Source organism: Diabrotica virgifera, chromosome 2 (assembly GCF_917563875.1).
Source record: "Diabrotica virgifera virgifera chromosome 2, PGI_DIABVI_V3a".
In the NCBI taxonomy this organism is placed as follows: domain Eukaryota; kingdom Metazoa; phylum Arthropoda; class Insecta; order Coleoptera; family Chrysomelidae; genus Diabrotica; species Diabrotica virgifera.
Window position 1 is genome coordinate 24619365 of NC_065444.1, and position 27996 is coordinate 24647360.

Below are 27996 nucleotides of genomic sequence, written 5' to 3' on the forward strand. Positions count from 1 at the left end.
AAACCGAAGGTTTGGCAAATAAGAAATATTTATTTTAACGAGATATTCATTTTTTATACAATTTTAATTTGATATTTTTAACGAGTATCTGGAGAAATTTCAAAACTAAGAAAAATATTGTGTTATTAGTGAAAAAATAATTAAAATCTTATTTTATATTTGGTGTTAATAATTTACTATTTTTTAAGACAGTATAATTTCGGAATACCTATTTTGCAGTACTTATTCGTATATTGTAAAAATTTGTTTACAGGTCAAAACTTGTTGGGTTGTAATATTCTGTCCAGATTTGAAACTTTCGTGGATTTTTGAAATTACAATAATTTCATAAAAATTTGCCATTGGGGTTTTTTGAGACGAGAAATTCAAATTTTGAAAAATAAATTTTGACGGTGGATAGGTTGGATTTTGGATTAAATAGATTTTTTAATAATTTAATTGAAACACCCAATTTGATAAATACTACATGCTATAAAAAGGCAAAGATTGTAATATAAAAATAATATGTACCTTTATATTTATTTCTAAACTGTATAACACCAACAGCAAAACGCTCATTTTGGCGCCCGCCTGCAGTGCATCACTTGCAGGCCCGTTATCGCCGGCCCTGTGTGGCTCAATGGTAAGAGACCCGACCTTTGGACCCAAGGGTTGTGAGTTGTGAATCCCAGCTGAGTATCAAATTTTTCTTTATTAAAAATCAGTTAATAGAAATAATTTCTATCCTTGTGGGATCGGTGAAGGAAGTGCAGACGTTGGGATCCAGTTAGCGCCTCTTTGTAAAGACAATGAAGTCGACTTTACTCAAGTAACAAGACATTTACTTAACACATACATTACACTTTAATCTGAATGTGAAATCAACTGTACCATGCCAATGACCAAAAAAATTACGGAGATGAAAATGTTGTTGAAGGAATAATTGCCCAAGCTGGAAAACTGGCAGCTGATGAACAAGGTTTTCCTTCATTAAATATCGTGAGACAAAAATATAAACCAAAATTTTTCGATTATGAACATAGAAAAGAGACATTTCAAGATCCAAAAACAGCGTTTAAAATATTATTTTTTTTAGAATAATTGGTCAAATTCATTAAATAGTAGATTTGATACAATTAGGCCCGGTACTTTATGTCCCCGTTAACAGCCGGTTAGTTAACGGGGGTTTAATCGGGACCTCTTTAGGGTCTCTTGCGTTGTATTAAATGCAATTACAAGTGTTATTATAGTAATAAATAAGTATAATAATAATTATAATTGCATTTATTACAACGCAAGAGACCCTAAAGAGGTCCCGATTAAACCCCGGTTAACTAACCGGCTGTTAACGGAGACATAAAGTACCGGGCCTTAGTCCTGTCGCCAGGGGGGGTACAACGGCCTCCTTAATTCAGATGGACTTGCCCAAGTTTTTTTTATGTATTTTGACCCGTAGAACACGAATTTTTTGGGTAACAGCCGATCCGGTTGTCGATAAGATTGTTATAAACAAAGAACTTGAGGAATCACATAACAGCGATTTTTCGCAAAACAAAACATTTTTTTGTGTTTTTTGGGCCATTCTAAGCAAAAATGATTTTACAAGTTTTTTCGTAGGATGCATAGTTTTCGACATAAACGCGGTTGAACTTTCAAAAAATCGAAAAATCGCAATTTTTGAACCCAAATAACTTTTGATTAAAAAATAACATAGCAATTCTGCTTACTGCATTCGAAAGTTCAAGTAAAATTATATCGGTTTTGATTATTTGCATTGCTAAAAATTAAGTTTTTATTTGTTAAACAAAGCCATAAACAGATAGTGTTTCCCGTGCCCAATGCATGCGTTTTAATGTACTTAATCTACGTAGAAATTGTATGTATGCGCGCCTACTCGTTCGATTTCAAATGAGAAATGCATTGAAAACATCATTCAATCACTATGTGTTTATAGCTTTGTTTAACAATAAAAAAATTAATTTTTAGCAATGAAAGTAATCAAAATTGATAGAATTGGACTTGAACTTTCAAATGCGTTAAGCAGAATTGCTATTTTATTTTTCAATCAAAAGTTATTCGGGTTCAAAAATTACAATTTTCCGATTTTTTGAAAGTTCAACCGCGTTTATGTCGAAAACTATGCATCCTACGAAAAAAATTATAAAATCATTTTTTGCTTAGAATGGCCCAAAAAATACAAAAACATGTTTTGTTTTGCGAAAAATCGCTGTTATGTGATTCCTCAAGTTCTTTGTTTATAACAATCTTATCGACATCCGGATCGACTGTTACCCAAAAAATTCGTGTTCTACGGGTCAAAATACATAAAAAAAACTTGGGTAAGTCCATCTGAATTAAGGAGGCCGTTGTACCCCCACTGGCGACAGGACTAAATGTCTTATTCTGCCGTCGGTCGTAAGAAAAAATGCAGTATCCCCACAAATGTAAGTTTCGAGATAATGCAGATTTTAATAAACAATAAACGGGGCTGAGCCACCATGAAAATATTTATGGATTTCAGAATTGTTTAACTGCGTTGTATGAAAAAGAATTTCATATCATTGGATAAGTTTATTTTTTTATAAGATATTTTTATAAATTTTAATGAAAATGGCGGTTACTGCTTTTAAACAAGGAATGTTATTACACATTTGCTTAAAAGTAGTAAAAGTAGTCAAGCAGTTGCTAGATTAAAAAGCAGTATCTCCATTTTTTTGTAGGAGATACTGCTTTTTAGATTTGTATAAGATACTTACTGCCTTTTAACTAAGTAATGCTTAACAACAAGTTGGGTTACTGCAATTTTAATAGTCTACCAGACCCAGGAATGAAGGCTTACTTCTTTCTAACTTTGTTAGGTATATTAATAATTATTGTATATTACCCATATAGAAGAGCAAACTCGAAAATTGTAAAACTTGGAGATACTGCCTTCTTCTTTTTTCAGTGATGTTTTTACATTAAGTGACCATGATATTTTAAAACATTACGAGTATCTTGCTCTTCAACAAAAGATAACTGATCCAGTAAAGACGGAGGCAAAAGTAAAGATTGATGCAACTGATTCATTTAGCGAGATAAAAGCTTTATAAGTAGGTTCTTTAATTATCTGACTCATCAGATCCGCTTCATATTCTTTAATATATATTTGAAAATAATCTAACTTCATCTTTACCAAATATTACTGTTTCATGAAGAATCATCCTCACTTCGCCTGTGTCTGTTGCTTCTGGTGAGAGATCATTTTCAAAATTAAAGTTAGTTAAAAATTGTTTGAGCTCTACTATGGTACAGGAAAGATTATCTGGTTTGGTAATATTAACAATCGAGCAAGAGCTCGTCAATAAAATTGACTTTAAAGATATTATAAAAGAATTTGCTGCCGTCAAATTTAGAAAAACACCCATTTAATTCAATTAACATTTAAGATACATATCAATTTGTAGATTTAAGGGCGTCGGCGCAAAATTTTGCGCCAATGTGTTTTAAATGTATTAATTTTTTTGGAACGCAGAATGAAATATTGCATTATTACCGAGGGCCGAAAATCCCTGGAAACTTCTATATTGTTTATTTTAATAATTACAAGAGTACAAAAAAAGAGAAAATTTAGTGTAATTTTTAATTTCAAATATCTTATTCAAAAGAACTTTTTGGTCATTCTGGGACTTTCGGCCCTCGGTAATAATGTAATCTTTCATTCTGCGTTTAAATTTTTCAAAAATACTTATTAGTTTTCTCGGGATTCGAGAAAAATTAATACATTTAAAATACATTGGCCCGAAATTTTACGCCTACGTCCTTCACTAATATACATATTAACGTTTTATTTGTTTTTTTTTGTCGTTATCAGTAAATTAGTTACAAGAAAAATAAAATTTGAGTTCTTGCAATTTCTGTTGCTTTTATTACGAGTAAAAAATAAAAAGTTATAGATTTATTTCATAATTGGATATAGGTAGATTTAAAGGACGCCAAAATATATCCAGCACACGGGCGCCGCTTAGGCTTGCGGGGCCCCTGAGAAAGGCGATCAGTGAGAAGACCACGAAAACGATGGAACGAGAACATTGAAAAAACAGACAGTCATGTCTATACAAAAGGAAGATGAAGAAGTTGTTTTGATCAAAATTGCTCACATTTTTCCAGATAACTAAGATTTGTACAGGTCCGAGAGTATATTGAAAGTTTTATGAAAGAATAACTAAACAAAAACTACATTCAACATGAAATATATTATGACCTAAATTCTTTTATTATCTGAATTGACGTCTCTATAAACTGCTCTATTTTATTTGATATATAATTTACGGAAACGGAATAAACGATGTGCTTGTTCTCCGTAAAACTCCTCGAGGCAAAAAATATAAGAATTTAAGAGCATCACTGGATTCGCAAGAGTTATAAGAAAAGCGATATAATCTTTTATATATCTATAACGAAAGCAATCATCCGCATCCTATCGGAAAGGTCAGCTGAAAAAAATATTTTGTGAAAAATGCCTGAAGGTTACAGAAGAAACGTTAATTGAAATGTCACTTTTAATGAGCACCAGAGTTTGTAAGTTTTTTTTTATAAAAATACTTATATAGCGCCAATTTTAGTACCTGTTCCCTCCACTACTGTAGCTAAACGAATAGGAGCTCCACATTTTGAAGCTACATCCTTGAAAATTTCACTCCTTGATTTTTCAAATGTCGCTAATTCGTCTCTTAATTGTTATAAATAAACAAATTATGAATTAAAACAGTGACTAACTTTGTCCCAAATTGTAATACACTCAGATACAAAAAAACGCAAAAATTTTGGTCAAATTCGAAGTATTTCATTTTTTTTTTATTTTTAGCCAGCCCTATTTTGATGATTTTTTTAGCACACTGTGTAAAAATTTATAAATTTTAATTTGGTATACTTAGTTTTTTAATAAAATTTTGTATTTGACTTATTATACGGGGTTAATCGATAGGTGGGTTTTTATCCTAACTTTGAAACATCCTGTGGAATAATTCCGTTAGCGGATTTTCGTAAAGCTTTGTTTTTCGGCTGCAACCATGTCTTCTAAGTATTATGTTTTTTGTTTCATGTGAAAATATGGAGTGGTTCATTTTTAGAAGCGAAATGACTTTGCCACCCACAATTTACGACTTTTCCTATTATTACCATTATCTTTTGTATTAATTTGTAATACGACGATGGGGACTTTGGTGACTGATATCGAAGGAATGTCATATAGACATCCCAGAAGCACTGTATTTAAACAATGATTAAAAGCAACGACATTATCTTGGTTTTAATGAACAATGATAACAATAACAAAACATAAAAAAAAACAACTTAAATGTAAGTTAACCTAAGTACGCAAATAACAAAGAAAAACCCTAGCCTCTATAACTGCCTGTACACGTCGGCTCATGCTGTCTATGAGGTTACGAATATCATCTTGCTGGATGTTTTGCCATTCCTCTTCTAGAGCTAAGCGAAGTTGGTTAATTGAGGCTGGTGCGACTTCGCGACCTTTTATATTTCTACCAAGCATGTCCTAAACGTGCTCTCTTGGGTTCAGATCTGGCGAACACGCTGGCCAGTTCATTTTATTAATACCAACTTCCTCTAAATATTGCGTGTCACGCATTATCTTGCATTAATAGAAAATCATCGCCGATATATTGAGAAAAGGGTACTACGTGATTCGCTAAAATTTCCTCAATATACCGGTGTGCAGTCAAAGAACCCTCTTCTTCTTCTTAAAGTTCCCTCTCCTATCGGAGGTTGGATATCATAATGGCTATGGTCACTTTGTTGGCTGCTGCTCTGAATAGTTGTAATGAACTACAGTTAAACCATTCTCTAAGGTTCCTCAGCCAGGAGATGCGTCTTCTTCCTATGCCTCTTCTTCCTTGGATCCTTCCTTGCATAATAATTCTCAGCAACTCATATTTTTCTCCTCTGGTAATATGACCCAAATATTCCAGTTTTCTAGTTTTTATACTTTTCATAATTTCTAACTCCTTATTTAAACGTCGTAGCACTTCAACATTGGTAATCCTTTGAACCCACTGAATTTTCAATATTCTTCTGTAACACCACATTTCGAACGCTTCTATTCTTCTTATGTGTTGTCTCTTCATTGTCCAAGCTTCCATTCCGTATAGCAATATAGAAAATATGTAGCATCTTAGAGCCCTCAATCTGAGAGGCAACTGAAGGTCTTTGTTTGTAAGCAGTGTCTTCATTTTTATAAATGCTTGCCTTGCAGTTTCAATTCGGACTTTAATTTCTTTGCTTTGGTCATTTTTGTCATCAACCCAGGTTCCCAGATATTTGTATGTCTTAACTTTTTCTATTTGGGTTTGCTCTATCATTAACCTTTCATTTCCATGTTCTGTTTTTGAGACAATCATAAATTTAGTTTTTTTCTTGTTTATTTTTAGTCCGTATCGAATGCAATAATCGTTAATTCTATTTAGCAATTCTTGTAGTGATTCCAGGGTATCTGCCATTATAACGGTGTCATCAGCGAATCTTATGTTATTTACTATTGTTCCGTTTATAGAGATTCCATCACTTAGCTCCGCTATCGCTTCCTGAAATATGGCTTCACTGTACAGGTTAAACAGTAGCGGCGACAGAACACAACCCTGTCTTACTCCTCTCTTTATATCAATATTCTCGGACTCCTGTTCTTCTATCTTTATATTGGCCTTTTGATTCCAATACAGATTGATGATAATTCGTAAATCTCGTCTGTCTATATCTCTGTTTTTCAATAATTCTATTAGTTTTTCATGTCGGACCCTGTCGAACGCTTTTTCGAAGTCGATGAAACAGGAGTAAATATCCAGGTTCATATCTAAGCATCTTTGAGAGAGGACATTAAACGCAAACAATGCCTCTCTTGTTCCAAGTCCTTTGCGGAACCCAAATTGGGTATCATCCATATCATATTCTAGCTTTCTGTATAATCTTCCATGAATCACCTTTAGAAATATTTTGAGGGTATGGCTTATTAGTGATATTGTCCTGTAGTCCGAACAATCTTTGGCGTATATTGTTTTTGGTATTGTTACAAAGGTGGACACCAACCATTTCTGAGGGATTCTGAGGGAAAGAACCCTCAATAAATACCAATTCAGTGTGCGCCTCTCGGGGTATTCCTGCCCGTACCATCACCGAACCCCCTCCATGGCTAACGCGGGGACTGAAAGCGCACTCCGCGCTTTCTCCGCAAATCTCCCTCCAGTTCGACGCCATACTAGTTCTCTCCCATCTGATGAGTGAAGACAGTATCTCGACTCATCCGTAAAAAGAACATTACTCCATTGTCCTAAATTCTAATGTAAATGTTTCCTGGAAAATTGTAGTCTAGCCACTCTGTGCCGTGGAAGTAATTTGGGCCCAGTTGCTGGTCTGCAACTTTGCAAACCAAATTCATGTAATCTTCGACGAACTGTAAATACACTTACATTATTACCTCGAACCTCTTGAAGTTGATTTCTTGTTTGCACCGCTCTTAAATGACGATCCCGCAAAGCGTTGACTCGTATAAAACGATCATCTAAAGCGGTAGTTTTGCGCTTTCCGCCACTTCCCGCTTTACGCTTGTTTGTTCCAGTTCGTATAAAACGTTCCACTACCCTTTGGATGGTAGAGCGATGAGTGTGTAGTACTCTAGCTACATATTCATAATTTCGCTCATCTTAAACCAGAGCAACGGCTTTCGCACAATCTTCGACACTAAGAACCATCATCAATCATAGGTAAACAAAATGTAAGTGTCAATATGACATAATGATAACAGTCACCAAAGCCACCTCGTCGTATTACAAAATAACTCCAAAATAATCATAATTAAAAAAGTCCTAAATTGTGGGTGGCAAATTCATTTGGCTCTAAAAAATGAACCAAGGCATATTTTGACATGAAACAAAAAACACAATGTTTGGGAGACATGGTTTACCCCTCTTACTGATAACCATGGTTTTTGTTTTCTTTATGTTTATTGTTAAACCATTGTATTATTTATGTTTATTGTTAAAAAATGTTAATAATTTAAAAGGTCCACTGAATCCACTGCAGGAAATATAGAGTTTTGGGTTATTGAAGTCCATTTAGAACCCAAGAAAAATGTCAGATACATGGCTGTTTTTTAGGGGTGGACAAGACCAGAATTCTTGTCTTGAAAACAACTTCTTGTCTTGTCTTGAGAAAAAATCAAGTAATTTAAAAAAATCTTGTCTTGACGTTTTCTTGACATCTTATATCTTGTCTTGGCTCAAGAAATTTCAAGATCTTGAAATTTCGAGGGGTCGACAAGACCAGAATTCTTGTCTTGAAAACAACTTCTTGTCTTGTCTTGAGAAAAAATCAAGAAATTTAAAAAAAATCTTGTCTTGACGTTTTCTTGACATCTTATATCTTGTCTTGGCTCAAGAAATTTCAAGATCTTGAAATTTCTTGATTACCCGGTCGGGTGATTCCACGGCGACCTTTTTATTGCGTTGCGTGCTAACACGGCCTGCACTGCCAGTGGGGGAGTCCCTGATCTGCATTTGTTTCCTGACGAACCCAAAATTGATGTGTAGTTGCATGCTTACAATAAGCATTTTGTATGTTTCTTCGCACATATTCTAAGCTTAGCTGTCCAGGATTTCATAAAAATTGCTGAGCCAAATCGAAACAGTTTAGACATCGAAAAGGATTTTGATTATTTGGAGGATGAGATCGAAGTAGAAAATGATATAAATGCTACTACTTTTGATTTTAACTCTCCTGTAAGTAAAATGAAATACCTTCTAAAAAAAAATCAAAAACTCAGGGCAAATGCAACTTAAACTTAACAGTGCTTGCGAGTCCATAAATTGTAAGACGACTATGCCAGAACTAGATGTGCCTACAAGATGGCATTCAACTTTCGAGATGCTAACATGGGGCTTAAGGAGGGGGTATGGTTTGAAATCAACATATCAAGCACATTTTTGTGAATTTTTTTCGAAGCTATGGTACAAATATTTTATTTTTAAATTAAATAAACATATTAAGTACAATTCAAAGAATGCTTAGAAAAAAATCCAATGCAAAATATTGGAAAATAAGCCATTGGTGACAAATTTTGACAGGCAGCTCACAAAAGAATGGATTTTGCGGTGGACATCAGACCTCGTCACTCGATCATACGAAACAAAAAATTCAAAAAGATTTAATAAGCTTATGAGTTTCACGAGGTCACAACGTCGAGTTTTTTTTATTTTTAATGAATTTTGAATTTTTGGTATCACTCAGAAATCAAAAAAATGAAATTTTTGGTAAAAATTTTGTGAAAATCAACAGACTTATTATTGTTGAACAAAAAATAAGCAAAAAAAGAAAAATATCTCGACGTTGTTACCTCATGAAATGTCTAAAGAAAATATGTGCAAAATATCAGATAGATCGGCCCAGTAGTTTTTCAGTTACAATGTCCACCGCATTTAAAAAAGCAGTTTTGCGAAAAATGCGTTTAAAGTTTTGACAACTGCATCTTCATCTTCTTATTTGTCTGCCAGATCGTAAAGTGATGCACATTGGAATATGTTTTTTAAATCGAGGAGTATCTACAAAAGAGAAGGCGAACAGTTGTTTAACGTTTCTAACTACGCTCAAGCGTGCTGGCGCGAAGCCGCGGCAACGCGAGTCGAAGGTAGGCATATTCAACACCCTGTATCTCTGGTAATTTTACTCCGATTATTTTGAAATTTTCAGAGAGTATTCTTGGAAGTATGCACTTTTAGTTGAAATAATAAAAAAAAATTAAATATTTCAAACCATACCCCCTCCTTAAGTGTAAAAAATGATTAAAACTATATTTTGTGACAACAATCAAAATCTAAATAATTGGTAAATGTTAGATAAAGAATGGTTCTGATCAGTAAATTTTGTCAGTATCTGAGAAGGTTTAAAACACTTTGTTCAATTCTCGAAGGGGAAAAATATTGCACACTCCCATTGGTGGTAATTGGAGTAAATTTACTTTTGGACAAACTGGAAATATGGGCTCATGAACTTAATAATAAAATTGATAGAGACGCTACCGATGAGCAATTAATTTACTGCATTCAAGCTGCGAGATATATAAAATACTGAAACACTATAACAAAACTAATTGCATATACTGTATTGTTGTTATTTTGAATCCTCGCCATAAAGTAGAGGCATTTTACTCTTAATCTTGGGAAAAGCTTCTATAATCAGAGGCAGCACAAAAATTTGAACACATATTTAAAGCTAACTACTTTAATAAATCCCAGATCTATAGAATCAAACACCAGAGCCAGTACTTAGTCTGAAAAAAGAAGATAACGAATTTGATTTAGATATTACTTACCTATTTAAGAAAGTTGATAATAATAACTTACAATCTTGGAAATATGAAATTGACAAATACTTAAATGAGCCTAGGTCAGAAGATTCTGAGAATATACATACTTGATTGGTGGAGAAGACACGAAAATATCTACCCGTCATTATCGAAAATGGCCAAGGATTTTCTCGGAACGCCAGCAACATCTGTACCCGCGGAAATGCTATTTTCAAGAGCAACTTTAACAATAAAGCCAAGAAATCAGCTAGGCGTTGACTCCATAAGAAGTGTTATCTGCCTTCATGGCTTATCACTTCCGATTTAAAAATGTGCTGAATTTGTTATTTAAAATAAAATCTAGTTTTTATTAATTAGGTAGTCAAGATATTTCAAGATTTCTTGTTTTCTTGACAAGGAATCTTGGTATTGACATAAAATTTCTTGTCTTGTCTTGAAATCTAAAATTACTTCTTGTCTTGATCTCAGGGCCGCCGCTAAAGTGTTGGCCGCCCGTGTGCAACTTAATATTTGCCGCCTCCCTTTTAACACTTTAATTGTTTCAACATAGGTACTAGTATTTAAAGAAATGTGCAAGAGGTAATGGGAAGTTTTCGTAATCTGACGTTCCAAATTCCAGTGTTCCGGTACATAAAAGTTTGCCCGACTAGACACCGTTAAGGTATTAACAAATGTTCAGCTTGCTATTAACCTTTAACTACACGCGCTGGCGTATTTTGTACGCCAGATATAAGAATTCTACTGCAAATATATTTAAAAATTTAATTTTTGACCTTGTTTATCTCTCTAACCTATCACTGGAATGTGCTTTACAATTTGGTTTTAGTTTCGTTATAATCGGCGTACTGGGAAGATCGTAATTTACAGTTTATTATTTGTTGTTTCCGGTGGTGGACAATATACGCCACGATTATATTAAGATAAGTCGTAATATAAGTACATATTTCAATTGTTTTTTAGTCATAATGGCACAAAATATATTTTTCTTTATAAACAATACTTTTTCTCCTGTAAAAAATCACATTTCAAAAAAATTTTTATTAGTAATTTTATTTATCATGGAATCCAGTTATTCCATGATTCCAGTTATAAATCCCAATTGGCTTACTGAGAAGGAACTCCAAGTATTCACTGATGCTGAATAAGGTTTATAACAAACAACTAAGTGTATTTTTTCAAAAAAAATAAACAAATCCGCTGTTTTTAAGTGTATTATCTTGTGGCGTATAAAGTACGCCACGCGTGTAGTTATGTTATAACTTGATGCGCGGGTAGTTAAAGGTTAAGCAACTTTTTTTTGGTAGGTGGGATCAAGGCCTATTTGAAATACAGTAGTGTGCAAAAGAAACGAGCACACTACTATCGGAATGGGACGTTTCATCGCCGCCGGTTTATCGCCGCCAGTTCATCGCCAGTCCATTTCATCGCCGTCCGTTTCATCGCCGTCCGTTTCATCGCCAGTTAGTCAGTTGATTTTGTATTATGGAAGATGACACGACACGACGTTAGATTCACTTTAAAACTTACGACAATTAAAAAGATAAAAAATATTAGGTATTATATAAATTTACTGTTCTATTTCTACTTCCCCTAAATTTGATATTAAATAGTATTAAATTTGTAGTGTTAAATGACCTTTGTAGAAATATATATGTTCAAAGTTATGTAGTGTCAGGTTACGTTAGTTTGGGTCATTTCCTAGAATTCCTAATTAATATTAAAAATAAATAATAAATGTAACTGTAGAAAATTGGTCGGAAATTCGGAAATAAATCAGTTAGCGACTAATTAACTGGCGATGAATCGGCTGGCGATGAACTGGCGGCGATGAAACGTCCTAGACCCACTACTATATATTACAAACAAAATCGTTTATCAAAAGCGTGTCTAAAATCATCAAATTCCGAACTTAGACTGAACTATAAACCATCTATAACATACATAAGCATAAAGGAACAATATTATAACAGAGCAACCATCGAGTAATAAAAAAGATTTTTTAAAACCATCGAGTAATAAAAAAGACTTTTTTATTACTCAATGAGAGCAACTTAACAAGCACTTATCTAAATTCTCGGAAAGTATCCTATTGTCGTATCGTACTCTCTTAACAAATCATAAATGTTTAAAATTTGAAAAAATCGCATATGGACCACGTAGATAAAAATATCTTAAAAGTCCGAAAGCCGCCAGCCACTTTGAATTAAAAAGCATTTTCGGAACTACTTTATGACTACAGATGAAAAAGGGCAGTTCATATAATAAATAACATTTTCTGGCATTTTTGTTTAGATTGTTTGGAATATTAGAGTTTATAGAAATGTTTGAATCAGTACTATTTATTTTTTTTAGTTTATTTTCGTTTTAAAAAAGTACTATCATCAGTGGCCTGCTTTTGACCGCCCCTATAATCGGCCGCCCGTGTGCGATGCACACTTTGCACACATGGTAGCTGCGGCCTTGCTTGATCTTGTCTTGAAATCAAGACAAGATCTTGAAATTTTCAAGAAGTTGGCGACCCCTACTGTTTTTACAATTTTGTTTTCAAATAAGATAAAAGATATTATCTTTTACTCCACCCAATACATATTTACCTGATTGTATTTTTATGATACCTTAAAATCTGTTATTTTATTTTATTACTAACTCAACACAATCGATTTAATTCCGAAATATTCAGGAATTGTAGCTACGATTAAACAGTGCATGCTTATTAACATTCGCATTTGCAAATAAAAGCCAACTTTTAAATAATTGATTAGTTGTTAGTCACTTTACGCAAATGTCTGTGTTGGTTCGGGATATGTCTTGCATGTGCATAGTCGATTTTTTCCGTAAGTACCAATATAACATTTAAGTTGATTATATTAGTGGAGGCAAGTATGCTAAATTTGCAGTTACCCAAGCGTTATTTGAAGTTACTCAAGCATTTTTAAAAATATCGTAAAAAAATTTTTAGTTTTGAAAAAAATTCCTTTGTTTGAATAGAATAGAATAGAATAGAAATATGCTTTATTGTCACTGAAAATTTTTACAACTTTATGGACAAAGCTTACATACAGTAAAAAGAAAACATAATATCAATAGCAAATAACAACTACAATTTACTAAAATTAGATAAATCCTCAATATATGTACAGTATAGTATAATATAAGATATAAAAGCCAAGACAAAAACAATTTATTGCAAAATTTATATAAATTGCAAATTGAACATACTTACAACAAATAAAATAAAATACATAGGAACTGACAAGTTTATGCTACTGCGTATGAAACCCAATTTTCTTAGTTATTCATTAAGAAATTCTTATATTGAATAGTATGGTCTTTTAGATAGATAGGCTTTTGTCATTTTACGGAACTTTGGGAAAGATGTTGCAGATTTAAGTAGTAACGGGAGATGGTTGTACAGTTTCTTTGCGGAATATAATATAGATTTCTTTACTAACTCAGTGGATGGAATCGGTAAATAAATGTCAAAGATTGAATGTCTGGTGGAGTAAAGATGATTGGACCTTGCTGGAAAAGTCCATCAGTACTACAAGATGATTTGCTTTTGATACTATTGATTGTTTGGATCAGTTCAGAGTTATCGACTTGTCTTAAAAAGAATGAATTCGAGACCTTTATTGAGTTACGGAGATAGGAAATGGGATCTTGTTGCGGCAAAATAGTTGATGTTATATTTTTACTCACATTAACGAAGTAGTCGTTTAGACTTTCAGGATTTGGAAGGGAAAATGATTGAGCTGTGTGAGTTTTGTAACTAAAAAATCACTAATACCAAAAATCTCAAGGATTTACTCCTTGTAAGCTTTACTTTTTTGAATATGTTGGATTTTTTGTTTTATTGTAAGACAAAAATTGGTTAAATATGACTTTTCAAAATTTGCATACACTCGTGATTAGTATGTATACACTCGTTCAAGCCCTTTTAACTACAGCCTGACTGCAGCTTGATTGACCGTAACTTGCTTACTTTTGATGCTATGCTTTTTCTCATGAGCATCTTTCAGTGCGTCACAGTTTTTCGATTTCATTGTAACACATTAAATTGTATGTGACAGAAAAAAACGCACGTCGGTTACATTTCATCGGTGACATCTATAACATTTATTCTAGTTGTCAATAGATGGCGCTATAATCGAAAAAAAAATTACTTACGAATTATTTAATATATCTACGAATATAATCTGTACAATTTATAAGACTATACAAATCAAAGAAAATACCAAATGCAATAAACACAATTGATATGTTTTTATGCCAAATTGCAAATAAAATGGGACAACTGTCAGATTTAACTAAAATGTCATGTCACTAAAATGTATATTATCACGGACTTACCTTTTTTTCTATCATTTGTGACGCACTGAAAAATGTTCATGAAAAGAAGCATATAACCTTTTTAAAAAACAGAAATAAATCTTTGCTTAAAGACTTTAAAAAGGTTGCAATGAGTTTTTCCTAAAAAGTGCTTTATTTTTTGGTTATTCACGTTGAAATATTCGATTTGGAATTTAACGAATATATACTTATTTTTCATTAGCTAGAATTCTGCTTTTACTGAAGTCTAGAGACCTCATACATACACCATTTTTTACACTTTTTTACAAGCTGTATTTTTGCTCAGAATGTTTTTTTCGATGAAATACTTAATTTTGATGTTATTTGCGAAAAACGTCTAAAACCGTGTTTTTTTTTGTTGAAAAATGAACATATTCAAAAGTTGCTTAAAATTAGTCAGTTTATCCAGTTCCAGACTTATTTCATACGTATATTTTTTCACCCCCGAGAAGGGGCGAGACTCACCCCCAGGGCAAAAGCACACATCGGCACAATATCACTTATTTTTCTTTGACATGTTAGCTATGTAAAATTTCATGTCAATCCAAGCGGTACTTTAAAATTTAGAGGTTTTGCAGTATTTTACCGTGAGTAAATGGTCTTTACGTAAGATTTTGAAAAATCGTCAGTTAAATTGTAGCTGTTTGTTTACGAATATTTTTATCGCAATTTAATGATAACAAAAATACGTCCAGATTGTCGTTGTGATAAACTCCTGTAGGTTCTATTTTTATCGTATATTATATTTCTTATGTGGAGATGATGAACCGAATATTTTTATGTTTATTGTAAATAGGCTATATTTAATTAATTATATTAATTAATTTATATTAATTATATTTAATTAATTTTTATCATAGATATTCCATATTGCCCTATATTGCCTATTATATCCATTCACATACTCTATTCATTAATCAGGAATTATCCTGCTATTTCTGCTTTTTTTATGTACGCAACTTTTATGTCAGTGCAACTTTTCTCGAAAATGAATACTTTTAAAGTTATAATCAAAAATCGAAGAAAAAAATCGAATTTTTCCTTCATTTTTTGACATTTTGATTATTTAAACAATGTTCCGGACATTTTTGAGTGGGAGGATAACTCAATTATTATTATATGAGTTAATTTCAAGCAATTTGTGCAAAAAAATATAAGTCACCTCTCAACGTCCATCTCAAAACAGATGGGCCCTGGACTATGTTAGCTGTTATCTTTTTGAAGATAACCGCTTGGGTCTTTTCTAGATTTATTGCTATTTTCCATTGGTTACTCCATTCTTCTATCGTATCCAGTGCCGTGTAGATTTCTTATAGCTATATCCAGGTTCCTGTGTTTTGCCGCAGTTGTGGTGTCGTCTGCATCACAACTGAACTACTGATACTCTAAAACCAATCAAACGAGAAGTTGCTCTCTCAAACTGCCTCTAGACAAATATAACCTGTTTGAGGCGGTAATCACATACTAATTCAGAGCAGAAAGTCATGGTTGCCCCAGTTACTTAAAACAATATACGGTATGCGTAGTGTGACCAACTAGCCCGAAAAATCCGGGACATGGCCCGAATTACGAAGTCGTGTCCCGGCGTCCCGGACAAGGCTTCCGGGCCATCCGAATTTTCAACGTTTCGGTAAAATTTCATTTTGAAATTCTTAATACATTTTTCTAAGAATTCACATCAAATTGAATTGGTGGGACGAAAAAAAGTCGAAAATTTCTAGACTGTTATACTAATACCACATCCAAAACGCATGCATTTTATATCGGCGTATTATAGTTCTACGAAAACTCAAACTCTTGACTTTTTCCGGCTTCTGTATTTTAATTATCGTCTTCTGAAAAGACGATTTAAAAACATGAATATCAAATAATGATAATTATATTTTAACCCAAGGTTCAATTTACATGGAAATCCAACATTAGTTGATTTTCTAATTTTTCGTTTTTTGAGAATGATTTCCGGATTGGAAGTCGAAACGTCAAAAACTAACAAAATTGTAATCATCATTACAACCCATTCCATCAAAAAAATTTTTGTTAACATAAAAATGTTAAATAATCAATAACATGATGATATTATAGTTTTATATTAAAAAAAATGGCCCGGTTTTAATTGAAAAGTCCCGGATTTTAGGTAGTTTTTTCAGTCTTGTCCCGAATTCGACTAAATTGGAGTTGGTCACACTAGGTATGCGCCAAAACAAAGGACACTGAAATCAGGAAGCCTGTGAACTATAATCGCGTCATATGAAACAAGTGACAATAGTTGTCATGGTATTTTTAAACATTGTTTATTCTAACAAAATGTCAAAAAGATTCGAAATGGTGCTTACAACGCAAGAAAAAATATTTATTATTGAGTATTATTTCCGCTCATACGGGAATGGACGATCAAATGGACCTAGTTTGATTTTTATCAAATTTGATACAAATCTAACAACTCTTGATTCTTACGTATGGGGTATGCTGAAACAAGCCGTTTTTACAGAAAACCCACCGGCAACTCAGTGAAAAAATTTTGACCTTTTTCAGAAGAATGCAGCAGCCTATTTTTAATAACATGCTAAGCAATCTTGTTAAGCGTTATGAGTTTTGCTTGGAACGCAATGGCGAGCACTTTGAACACATTTTGTATAGAAGCATAACTTAAAATTCGCATTATTTGAAATGTTGTTATTTAATTTTTCATGTTTAATAAAGCTTTAGTTTTTCAGTGTCGTTTGTTTTGGCGCATACAAAATTACATTAGTTTATTATAGACCAGTAAGGATCTGCGAAAAAACGTCTATTTTTGGATGTGAGAGGTGGAATTCGGATTTTTGCAGATAAAGTTAGGTGACACCTTCAGTAATAATAATTGACTTATGCTCCTTCTCAAATATGCCCGGAACATTAATAAAATAATTAAAATATTTAAAAATTTCGAAAAACATCGATTTTTTTCTGCTTTCTTTGCTTATAACTTTAAAACGATTCGTTTTGGAACAAAGTCGTAGAGAAATCAAATAAAGATAATTGAATTTTGTATGATATACGGCTGGTAAAAAATGTCTTAAGGTATTACCTTTTCTGCAATATAGCAATAAATACAAAATAAGGGGGCAAAATAAGTCTGTTGTTTATTTTGCGAAAAATCGATTTTATGTAATTCCTCAAGTTCTTTGTCCATAACAATCTTATCGACATCCGGATCAACTGTTACCCAAAAAATTCGTGTTCTACGGGTCAAAATACATAAAAAAACTTGGGTAAGTCCATCTAAATAAAGGAGCCCGTAGCACCCCCTCCTGGTCACAGCACTAATTTGTTTATAAGCCAAAAAATTGTTTATAACTTTAAAACATTGCTGAGGCTGCTTAAATAATCCGATTTCAATTCTGTAAAGTGCATTAGATAGGTGGAGTACTTCTTTATATGTAAAAAAATTGACAAATCTTTTTATGTTCTAGTTTTTGTTGTGCAAGATTTTAAAAAATTTTAATTTTTTAAAAAAGTTTAGATTGCAAAATTATTATGCAAAATCTATTAAGTCAATTTTAATGAAATTTGGTGTACGGTTTTAGCACATTACAAAAATTTTCTGAGCGAATAAGGAAGGTCCCATGTGTAACCTAAGTGATGGAAAATCATTGAATAAGGACAGGCTTGTTTTGCCCCCTTATTTTATATTTATTGCTATTTTGAAGCAAGGGTGATAAATTAATACATTTTTAACCACTCACATCTGATAGAAAATTTAATTATCTTTGTTTTATTCCTATAGGACTTTGTTCTAAAATGAATAGTTTTTAAGTTATAAGCAAAACAAGTAGAAAAAAACGAAATTTTTTGAAATTTTTAAATGTTTTAATTTTTTTATTAATATTCCGGGCATATTTGAGAAGGAGCATAAGTCAATTATTATTACTGAAGGTGTCACCTAACTTTATCCGCAAAAATCTGAATGCCACCTCTCACATCCACCTAAAAACAGATCCTTACTGGTCTATTAACCAAATAGTCAAAATATCGATTAGATATGAGATCAAGCATTGACTAAAACCAATTTTTTTGTTACAGGTCAGGTTCCAGCTCGATTAGTGCTTTACCTTTTGTCATGGTCTGGATTTTTGGTATCTTTCATGATGCGAAACGACATCAATCTAACAATTGTAGCCATGGTGGAACAACCACAAAGGGTGGTAACAAACGCATCGAAAGAATATTGTTATGTTGTTGAAGAAACTAATTCTAATATAGCTCCTTTGGTAAGTACAGTAAATTAGACACACACTATAGATGAATCATCATCATCAATCAGCCAATCGCGTCCACTGTTGGACATAGGCCTCCCTCAGTTCTTTCTAGTGTTCTCTACACTCTCGATGGTCGTCCTAGGCTTCTTTTATAGTTTCTGGTCCTCAATTCCATGATTCGTCTTGCCCATCGTCCATCTTGAGTTCTAGCTAAGTGCCCTGACCAGTTCCACGTAAGCATCGTGATTCTTACGATGATGTCTTGAACTCGTGATCTTTGCCTGATTTGTTGGTTTGTTAGGTACTCTCGAAGGGTCATGTTCAGAATTGCACGTTCCATGGCTCGTTGTGTAACTCTTGAGTTTAATCGCGGATTTTTGCGTCAATGTTAAAGTCTCTGTTCCGCTACGCGTCGGTCAGTAAACTTCATTCTCGGGAGGAAAAGTAGTACTTTTTAACAAAATAAGCGATGGACTACCCCAGCTAATTGAAATAATATTCGAAAATATTACCTCAATCATCCAAGATAGTCATCGCTACACCCTTAGCTTAGCTCAGTCACTCAGGTGTGTGTTCGTCTTGTCCTAATCTTAGAAATGAACTATGAAAGTTTGGAATGAAAGCAAACAAAATAGTATTTTTAACTAATCATCTTTATTGTTCAATAAAGATATAATAAAAATTTGATTTGTAATATGCATTAAGGGGGGGGGGTATGGTTTGAAATATTTAATTTTTTTTATTATTTCAAATAAAAGTGCATACTTTCAAGAATACTCTCTGAAAATTTAAAAATAATCGGAGTAAAATTACCAGAGATACAGGGTGTTGAATATCCCTACCTTCGACTCGCTTTGCCGCGACTTCGCGCCAGCACGCTTGAGCGTAGTGAGAAACGTTAAACAACTGTTCGCCTTCTCTTTTGTAGATTACTCCTCGATTCAAAAAACATATTTCAATGTGCATCACTTTACGATTTGGCAGACAAATAATAAGATGAAGATGCAGTTGTCAAAACTTTAAACGCATTTTTCTCAAAACTGCTTGTTCAACTGCGGTGGACATTGTAACTGAAAAACTACTCGGCCGATCTACCTGATATTTTGCACAGATTTTCTTTAGACATTTCATTAGGTAACAACGTCGAGATATTTTTCTTTTTTTGCTTATTTTTTGTTCAACAATAATAAATCTGTTGATTTTCACAAAATTTTTGCCAAAAATTTCATTTTTTTTATTTCTGAGTGATACCAAAAATTCAAAAATCATTAAAAATAAAAAAAACTCGACGTTGGGACCTCGTGAAACTCATAAGCTAATTAAATCTTTTTGAATTTTTTATTTCGTATGATCGAGTGTTGAGTTCTGATGGTCCACCGCAAAATCCATTTTTTGTGAGCTGCCTGTCAAAATTTGTCACCAATGGCTTATTTTTCAATATTTTGGATTGAATTTTTTTCTAAATATTCTTTGAATTGTACTTAATATGCTTATTTAATTAAAAAATAAAATAATTGTACCATAGCTTCGAAAAAAATTAACAAAAATGTGCTTGATTTGCTGATTTCAAACCATACCCCCTCCTTAACAAATATATTCAAATTCTTGCCAAAAACTAACAATTCTGGATTATACTTATGGCTTTTGGTAGCTGATGGTAACTTATTGATGTTGAATGGTACTGCTGTGGACTTCTCTTGACCTGGGCTCGATGGTAGGCCTCAGGTCAGTGCAGCGAAAGATGTTGAGTGTTGCTACAGACAGTGGTTGTTGCTGTCTGGATGCATCCTACTGTCTTGGCCTTAACGTGTCCATCACCGGTGACGAAGGCAGGTGGCTCCTGAAGGGAGAAAAAGTTGATTTGTTCCCAAAAACTAGAACAGTAAAACACATATCAAGAATCAAGAAGATAAACCAACGTGTGCCGTTTGCCATTCTAATCGTCAGAAAGAGTAGCAGATGACAAGAATAAATTAAATGAAATTTAGATGAGGAGAATAGTTAAAATTTGATTACCAAACGTGCATATATCGCACACCTAGTTCAATTGTGCCACAACTACAAAAAATTCGAATTTTGTGTTAAGGCTGTAAAATATTGCCTATATAAAATGGCCCATCTAATGCAATACAGCCTGAACTAAAATATTGTTTTGGATAAGTATAAAGTAAGTTATTTCGGTATTTCACTGTAGGGTTTTTGGAGGTTTTGAAAATGCAATACGGCCATAACTGGGAGATGTGGCGATAATATACACTGCCACAATACAACCGATGTAATTCAATACGTTCAATACGGCCACAACTGCAAAAATCAAGAGAGATGTGGCGATATACACTGCCACAATACAACCGCTATAATTCAATACGGCCACAACTGCAAAAATCAATTGATTTTTTCATTATATTGCCGCCGTAGCTCCTTAGTATTGTTTTATAAATGACTTTCTTCACAATGCAATATCGCCAAAACTACCAATACAATAATAACGTTTTATTTTTAATAAATTGTAATAAGATCCAGACAATAAGTGTATAATTTACTACCTAAATTGTAATTTTGAAGCCAGTCACTCTCAAAATAAATTATTTACAGGGCATAACGCATTTACTACAGAACGTTTTGCTCATTTCTCGAGAATATTGTGTTTTGCACTTGTGGCACTATTGAACTAGGTGTGCGATATGTAAATTAAAAAGATAATATATTTAAAACTAAAATATCAGAAACCATGCTTTTGACATTGGAGGTTAGATATAAAAATTTTTAGAAAAAGCCGTTAGATTTAGAAATGTAATTACAAAAAAAAATTAGAACACAACGTACCCCAAGAGAATGAAAGTCTGGAAATAGATAAGGCCTTATGGGCTCATCTCTTTAAATAGATCATTTTTCCCTGTCCCTTCCATTTTTATTTTGTGTCAGCGGGTAGGGATGAAGTGTCACTTTCATGACAGTGTGACGTTTGAAATGATGACCAAGTACTATGAAGTAGCAGGCATGTTCCGTATTGAAATACAGATATTTACAGCGTAAGAATATACGGGGTACGTTCGGTATGTTCAATTGATGATTTAGATTTTAGATGAAAAGAGATATAGTAAATAGAAGATAATAAAAGAGGATAATAAAAGAGGGCGCCAAACAAGTTTTTAACGAAAAAGCAAGTTAAAACGAATAGAAGATAATTATTAATGAAATATTAAAGAAAATAAAGTAAAATAATTATTTAAAAATAAAATATCAAATAAGATGTGACGTTTGTAACGTTACAAGCTATTGTACATATTAATAAGTTGATTTCTTCATCCGTTGTTTCATTGTAAGATTCATCATCAGAGTCATCGAAATCTTTAAGAAATCTGATCATCAGATTCTATTGGATTAAGATCAGGATGATAAGGTGGCAGTCTTAATACCTTATGATCATTTTGTTGCGCTAGAATCAATTACGTATTTTATTTTAGTTTTAACCGCTACTTTCGTGCTTGTATTTATTTTATTTCTTGTTAAACGTAACATTTTTTTGCAGGACTACGGTGGCACATTAAAATGGACGAGTAAAGAGCAAAGCTATATTTTAGCTTCGTTTTATTGGGCCTACATTATATCTCAAATAGTAGGTGGTTTGGCCACACAAAAATTGGGCACGAAGCGGGTCTTCGGATATGCCCAATTGGCAACGGCCCTCTGCAGTATCTGCATTCCTTGGGCCAGTGAAACCCATTACGGCCTTGTGATTGGATTGAGATTCATACAAGGATTTGCTTCGGTAAGTGATAAATTATATCCTGTAATTGAAATCTAAAAAAATACGTATACATATCTAAAAAATTAAAATCTGAATTATATCCTATCCTAATTAGATAGCAATAATTAATTTATACTGAGAGAAAATTAAACCTATAATAATGCAAAATATAATAAGTATAATGTAATATAATATAAAACAATCTAATCTTATAAAAGCCTAATGCGACAAGTCACGTAGTCTGTCCGGGACATTTGGTGATATGTAAACATTGAATGACGTTTAATGAACGTCATTTTATTTTGTTATATCTTTTTTATAACAGCTTCAGAATAACTGAACCGATTTAGCTGTTTTTGATTTTGAAACATTTATAGAAATCCAGGAAGGTTTAAAAGATGAGAAAATTTAATGAAATTATAAAGAAAATAAAAACAACAATGTTATTTTCATATACAGTTATAATAAACTCCTTTATGTAGATTGATGTCACTAGAAACTACAGCTACCTTCGCATTTATTTATTTTTTCCATTGACTTCTAATCCTTACTAGTCAAAACTTTTTTTTTATTTTCTCATGTACCTACCATAACATAGTATTTAATATCCCTATATACCAACGATTTACCATAAATGTGATTTAACCCCTTAACGAACCATTTATTTTTCCAAAAACGGTCCCAAAAATCTTATTTTTTTTTATTAATGCACTTACTTCTTCACTTCTTGCAGAATTCAAAAATGTTATACAATATTTATTTTTACTTTATTTTTTTTTTAACGGTTGAAGATATGTGCAATAACTATCTCGTTGACGGGTTTTGGTTGGATAAATAAAACCTGCGAGCAAAAGGTTTTGTTGTATACTTTGCTTAGAGCATTGTATGTTCGTTTTTCATATAAAAGCCATTCCCAGCTAACCAGGGGCATCATTTGATAGTGAAAATGACTGCTTACAAAAAATACATCAATTTTATTACTATAGTGATTTATTTGTATTATGTTTGCATAATATATTATAATGTATTATATATATATAATGCTTGCCCCCAATCAAAATTTCAAATGACACCCCTGCAGCAAACTAGACAACAAAAAAGAAACTAAATGTTAGTTACCGTATGATACGTCTTGAAGCAGGGCGTCACACAAAGTCCCACATCGCAATAAGGACAGCAGTACCATGATTCGCTCCTCAACTTCTTTCCGGATACATCCTTCGCCTTACTGCACACAACACATACTCTAGTTGGATGAGCTTTTTTCCCTGTGACAGGAACAACATTGATATGACCAAAGATAGAATTGTGTGGAGAAATGCAATTAGGGAAGCCGACCCCGCATAGAGATAAGGCAAAGAGAATGATGGGGTAAAAATTAGAGAGTTCAGAAAAAATTTGAGAGAGTCAGAAAAGATTTGAGGGAGTCAGAAAAAATTGGAGGATGTCAGAAGAAGTTGGAGGTTTGCAGAAAAATAGGAAAGAGTAAAAAAATAGGTTAAGTTAGAAAAAATTAGAGGGAGAACCGGTAAAAAAAGATTAAGAAAAATAATTGAGTGCAGTGACTGTAGGGGGCAATTGATTGTATCCCCCGTCACATGGAGACGCGACGCACGGGTAAAATCACTAGTGTAATATAAAATAATATAAATATATTGGTTAAATAAAATTATTAACTATTGTATTCTGCCCTTGAAAACTAAGTAACAGAACATATCCGGTTGTCTTAAATATTCTTGAATTATCTGTTTATGTGTAGGTACATATACATATTATGTAGATTGCATGCAATTTAGCGATAAATACATAGGTAAAGACCTATTCAGGAAAATGCTTTACAAATCATTCAGAACGTCGAGATACATACATACATACAAACATTTGTGACGCAAATATCCACTAAGATTATATGCAGTCTAAATTTAAATTTGTCCTTTCACATTTCCAACATTTAGGAAAGCTCGAGTTATTCATACGATTTTAATATAGGAAAATCGTATTTTTAATAGGTAGGTATCTATTTCTAAATTAAGTTATTTTGATAACCAATAAAATCTTACGCAGATAGAGCACTTATTTGTCGATATAATTACTGTATATTTCCGAATAAGTTTAGTATTTTTTATTCAATTCATTATTTCCCTAATTCCTAATTAATCAACAAAAGTATTTTTTGATTTTTCAGCTCTTTACGATGTTTTATGTCAAATATCTAATGCGGCTGCTCAGATCGGCTGCTGACGTGTAGATCAAAAAGTATATGGTGTTGTACTCGGTCGAATGCCTTCTCGAAGTCGATAAACAACATAAACGTTCTTTCGGAACTCACTCACAACTTTTTTGTAAGAGAATGCGCATCCAAAATAGTGTCTCTCTAAGTTCCTTCACCATTTCTAAATCAAAACTGCTTATTCAAAAATCCATTTTAAAGCTTTAAATGTGTTTTATCAACATTTACCTTCAAATTCCTTCAAAATGCTTCATTTTTTATACTGCTAGACGAAAGCTCTTAGGGAGAGTTCAAGTATTACGTAACGCGATTTTTGAAGATTTTTGACACCCCCTCCCCCCTACGTAACGCACTGTAATGGGCGTTTAACTATTACGTAACGCAATTTTTGAAGATTTTTGACCCCCCTTCCCCAACCTGCGTTACGTAATACTTGAACGGTCCCTTATAGAGGTACATTTTTGGCCTTAAATTTTTAATAATTTAAAAATTTCACCGAATAGTCCTGTCGCCAGGGGGGTACAACGGCCTCCTTTATTCAGATGGACTTACCCAAGTTTTTTTCATGTATTTTGACCCGTAGAATACGAATTTTTTGGGTAACAGTTGATCCGGATGTCTTATCCAGTTGGATAAGATTGTTATTGACCAAGAACTTGAGGAATTACTAACAGAGATTTCTCGCAAAACAAAACATTTTTTTTGTATTTTTTGGGTCATTCTAAGTAAAAAATGTCCTAACAAGTTTTCCCGTAGGATGCTCAGTTTTCGAGATAAACGCGGTTGAACTTTCAAAAAATCGAAAAACTGCAATTTTTAAACCCGAATAACTTTTGACTAAAAAATAAAATAGCAATTCTGCTTAGCGCCTTTGAAAGTTCAAGTCAAATTATATCGGTTTTGATTATTTGCTTTGCTAAAAATTTATTGTGTTATTGTTAAACAAAGCTACAAACACCTAGTGCGTGAGTGATGTTTTCCATGATTTCTTATTTAAAATCGAACGAGTAGGTAGAATAGGTACTAGTGCAATCGAGGCTATTTCTACGTAGCATGCGTTAAAACGCATGTAAAGGCACGGGAAACACTGTGTTTATAGCTTTGTTAAACAATAAAAAAAAATAAATTTTTAGCAATGCAAATAATTAAAACCGATATAATTTGACTTAAACTTTCAAATGTGGTAAGCAGACTGGCTATTTTATTTTTTAATCAAAAGTTATTCGTGTTCAAAAATTGCAATTTTTCGATGTTTTGAAAGTTCAACCGCGGTTATCTCGTAAACTAGCCATCCTACGAAAAAAATTGTAGAAACATATTTTGCTTAGAATGACCCAAAAAATACCAAAAAAGTTTTGTTTTGCGAGAGATCGCGGTTATGTAATTCCTCAAGTTCTTGGTCAATAACAATCTTATCGACATCCGGACCAACTGTTACCCAAAAAATTCGTATTCTACATACATGAAAAAAACTTGGGTAAGTCCATCTGAATAAAGGAGGCCGTTGTACCCCCCTGGCGACAGGACTAGAATCCACTATAGGAAAAATAGGGGTTTTGGTTACTGAGGTCAAAAAACTCAAAAAAAAATTCTCTGGACTACTATACCTTTTTAAATACTGGTTTTTATTTTACGGTACATAGTTTCAAACATTTTTAGTTCATTAACAATAAATATTGATCTAATTTAGTATAAAAACTTTTTGGCAGCAAGGTTTTATTTCTTCTTTTTTTTTAGGGTTTAACTTGGCCTGCTATGTATGCTCTTGTAGGTCACTGGATTCCTGTTCCAGAAAGAAGTCGCTTTATGTCCAGCTTTCAGGGTAAGTTGTTAAATAATTTTTGAAATCTCTTTGTTTTGGATCTCTAAAATAGGGAAGCATGTATATCTTTAAATTAAAAATTCCTGAACAAAGTTTTACAGGCGTTTATTTTGCTAATTTTATTAAGAGATTGTTTAATTTTGTTTTTGTATTACATTTATAAATACAGGGTGATTGATTAGTAGGGTAAGGGTCAATAGCTCCGCTATAGTAATAGATAGCAATAAAAGTTAATAACAAAAATTTTAGCCACCTTCGAGCTTCACATTACAAAATTAGTTAGAATGTTACAGGGTGTTCGATAACACAGTGGTAGACCTAACTTATGGTTTTTTAAATGGAGCACCCTATATTTTAATTTATATTCGAAATCCTGTTAACTTCTCCATCACAAAAATATAAAGGTTTGTAATGTTACACAGGGTATTTACAAAGTTATAACCAATTTTGTATGAAAATCGTAACAAGTTCAACTCCCTGTATACATAAAAATAAGCACAACAGCAATGGTTTATTAATGCCATATTTTTTTATTTATTGTCAAAATTTTTAAGAATTATTGATATTGCTAATTTTCTTTATATCAAATACAGGGTGAGTCAAAACGCAAGTACATTATTGTCTCAGTAATGTTAAATGGAACACCCTGTATTATATATCATTATTGAAAAGTAACATTAACGTACTTTAATTTTTATATAACATTCCCTATGCCCAAATTTATTAGTTTTCGAGATATTTTCATTTTTCAGAGCAAATTATATTAGGTGTTTAAATTTATCTAAATTTTAAGTAAGCCATGACTGAATTGACAATTGAAGATTACCGATTATCAATCCGGTAATCAATGTAACACTGTAACAAATAAAGAAATAAAAATAATTTATTAGTAATACATTTTACAAACAAAAACACAACCTACATGCAACATTTTTGAAACAATTAAAAATTATCTTTTTATGTAAATGCAACAAGTAAACAAAGAAAATTAGTAATAAATTTTACAAAAAAACACACAAACACAAAATACAATATTTTGTGAAGACAATTAAACACTACTTTTGTATGTAAATGTAACAATGTAACAAATAAAGAACGAAACATAATTTATCAGTAATACATTTTGCAAAAAACCATGTTTGAAAAAATTAGAAGTTACTTTTAATAAAATATTTTTAATATTTAATTACATAAGGTGTTCAAAATTATCTCCTAACACATTTATATACGCCTAAAAGGATCATTGAATGAGCTACTTACTCTACTTAGCATTTG

The 27996-nt window shown here is 32.6% G+C and overlaps 1 protein-coding gene across 6 annotated transcripts in view; it reads left to right on the forward strand.

The window, feature by feature from the left end:
* LOC114326196 (sialin) overlaps positions 1–27996 on the forward strand; it is a 192507-nt gene that overhangs the window by 106571 nt on the left and 57940 nt on the right. For 5 of the 6 annotated variants that reach the window (XM_050643460.1, XM_050643459.1, XM_050643462.1 and 2 more), the window contains 3 exons: positions 18743–18930; positions 22451–22690; positions 26637–26721. In XM_050643460.1, coding sequence (XP_050499417.1) covers positions 18743–18930; positions 22451–22690; positions 26637–26721 — 513 coding nt within the window. Of the gene's footprint in view, positions 1–13046; positions 13168–18742; positions 18931–22450; positions 22691–26636; positions 26722–27996 lie in introns of those variants that run through there. The other variant, XM_050643463.1, reaches the window with a different exon arrangement.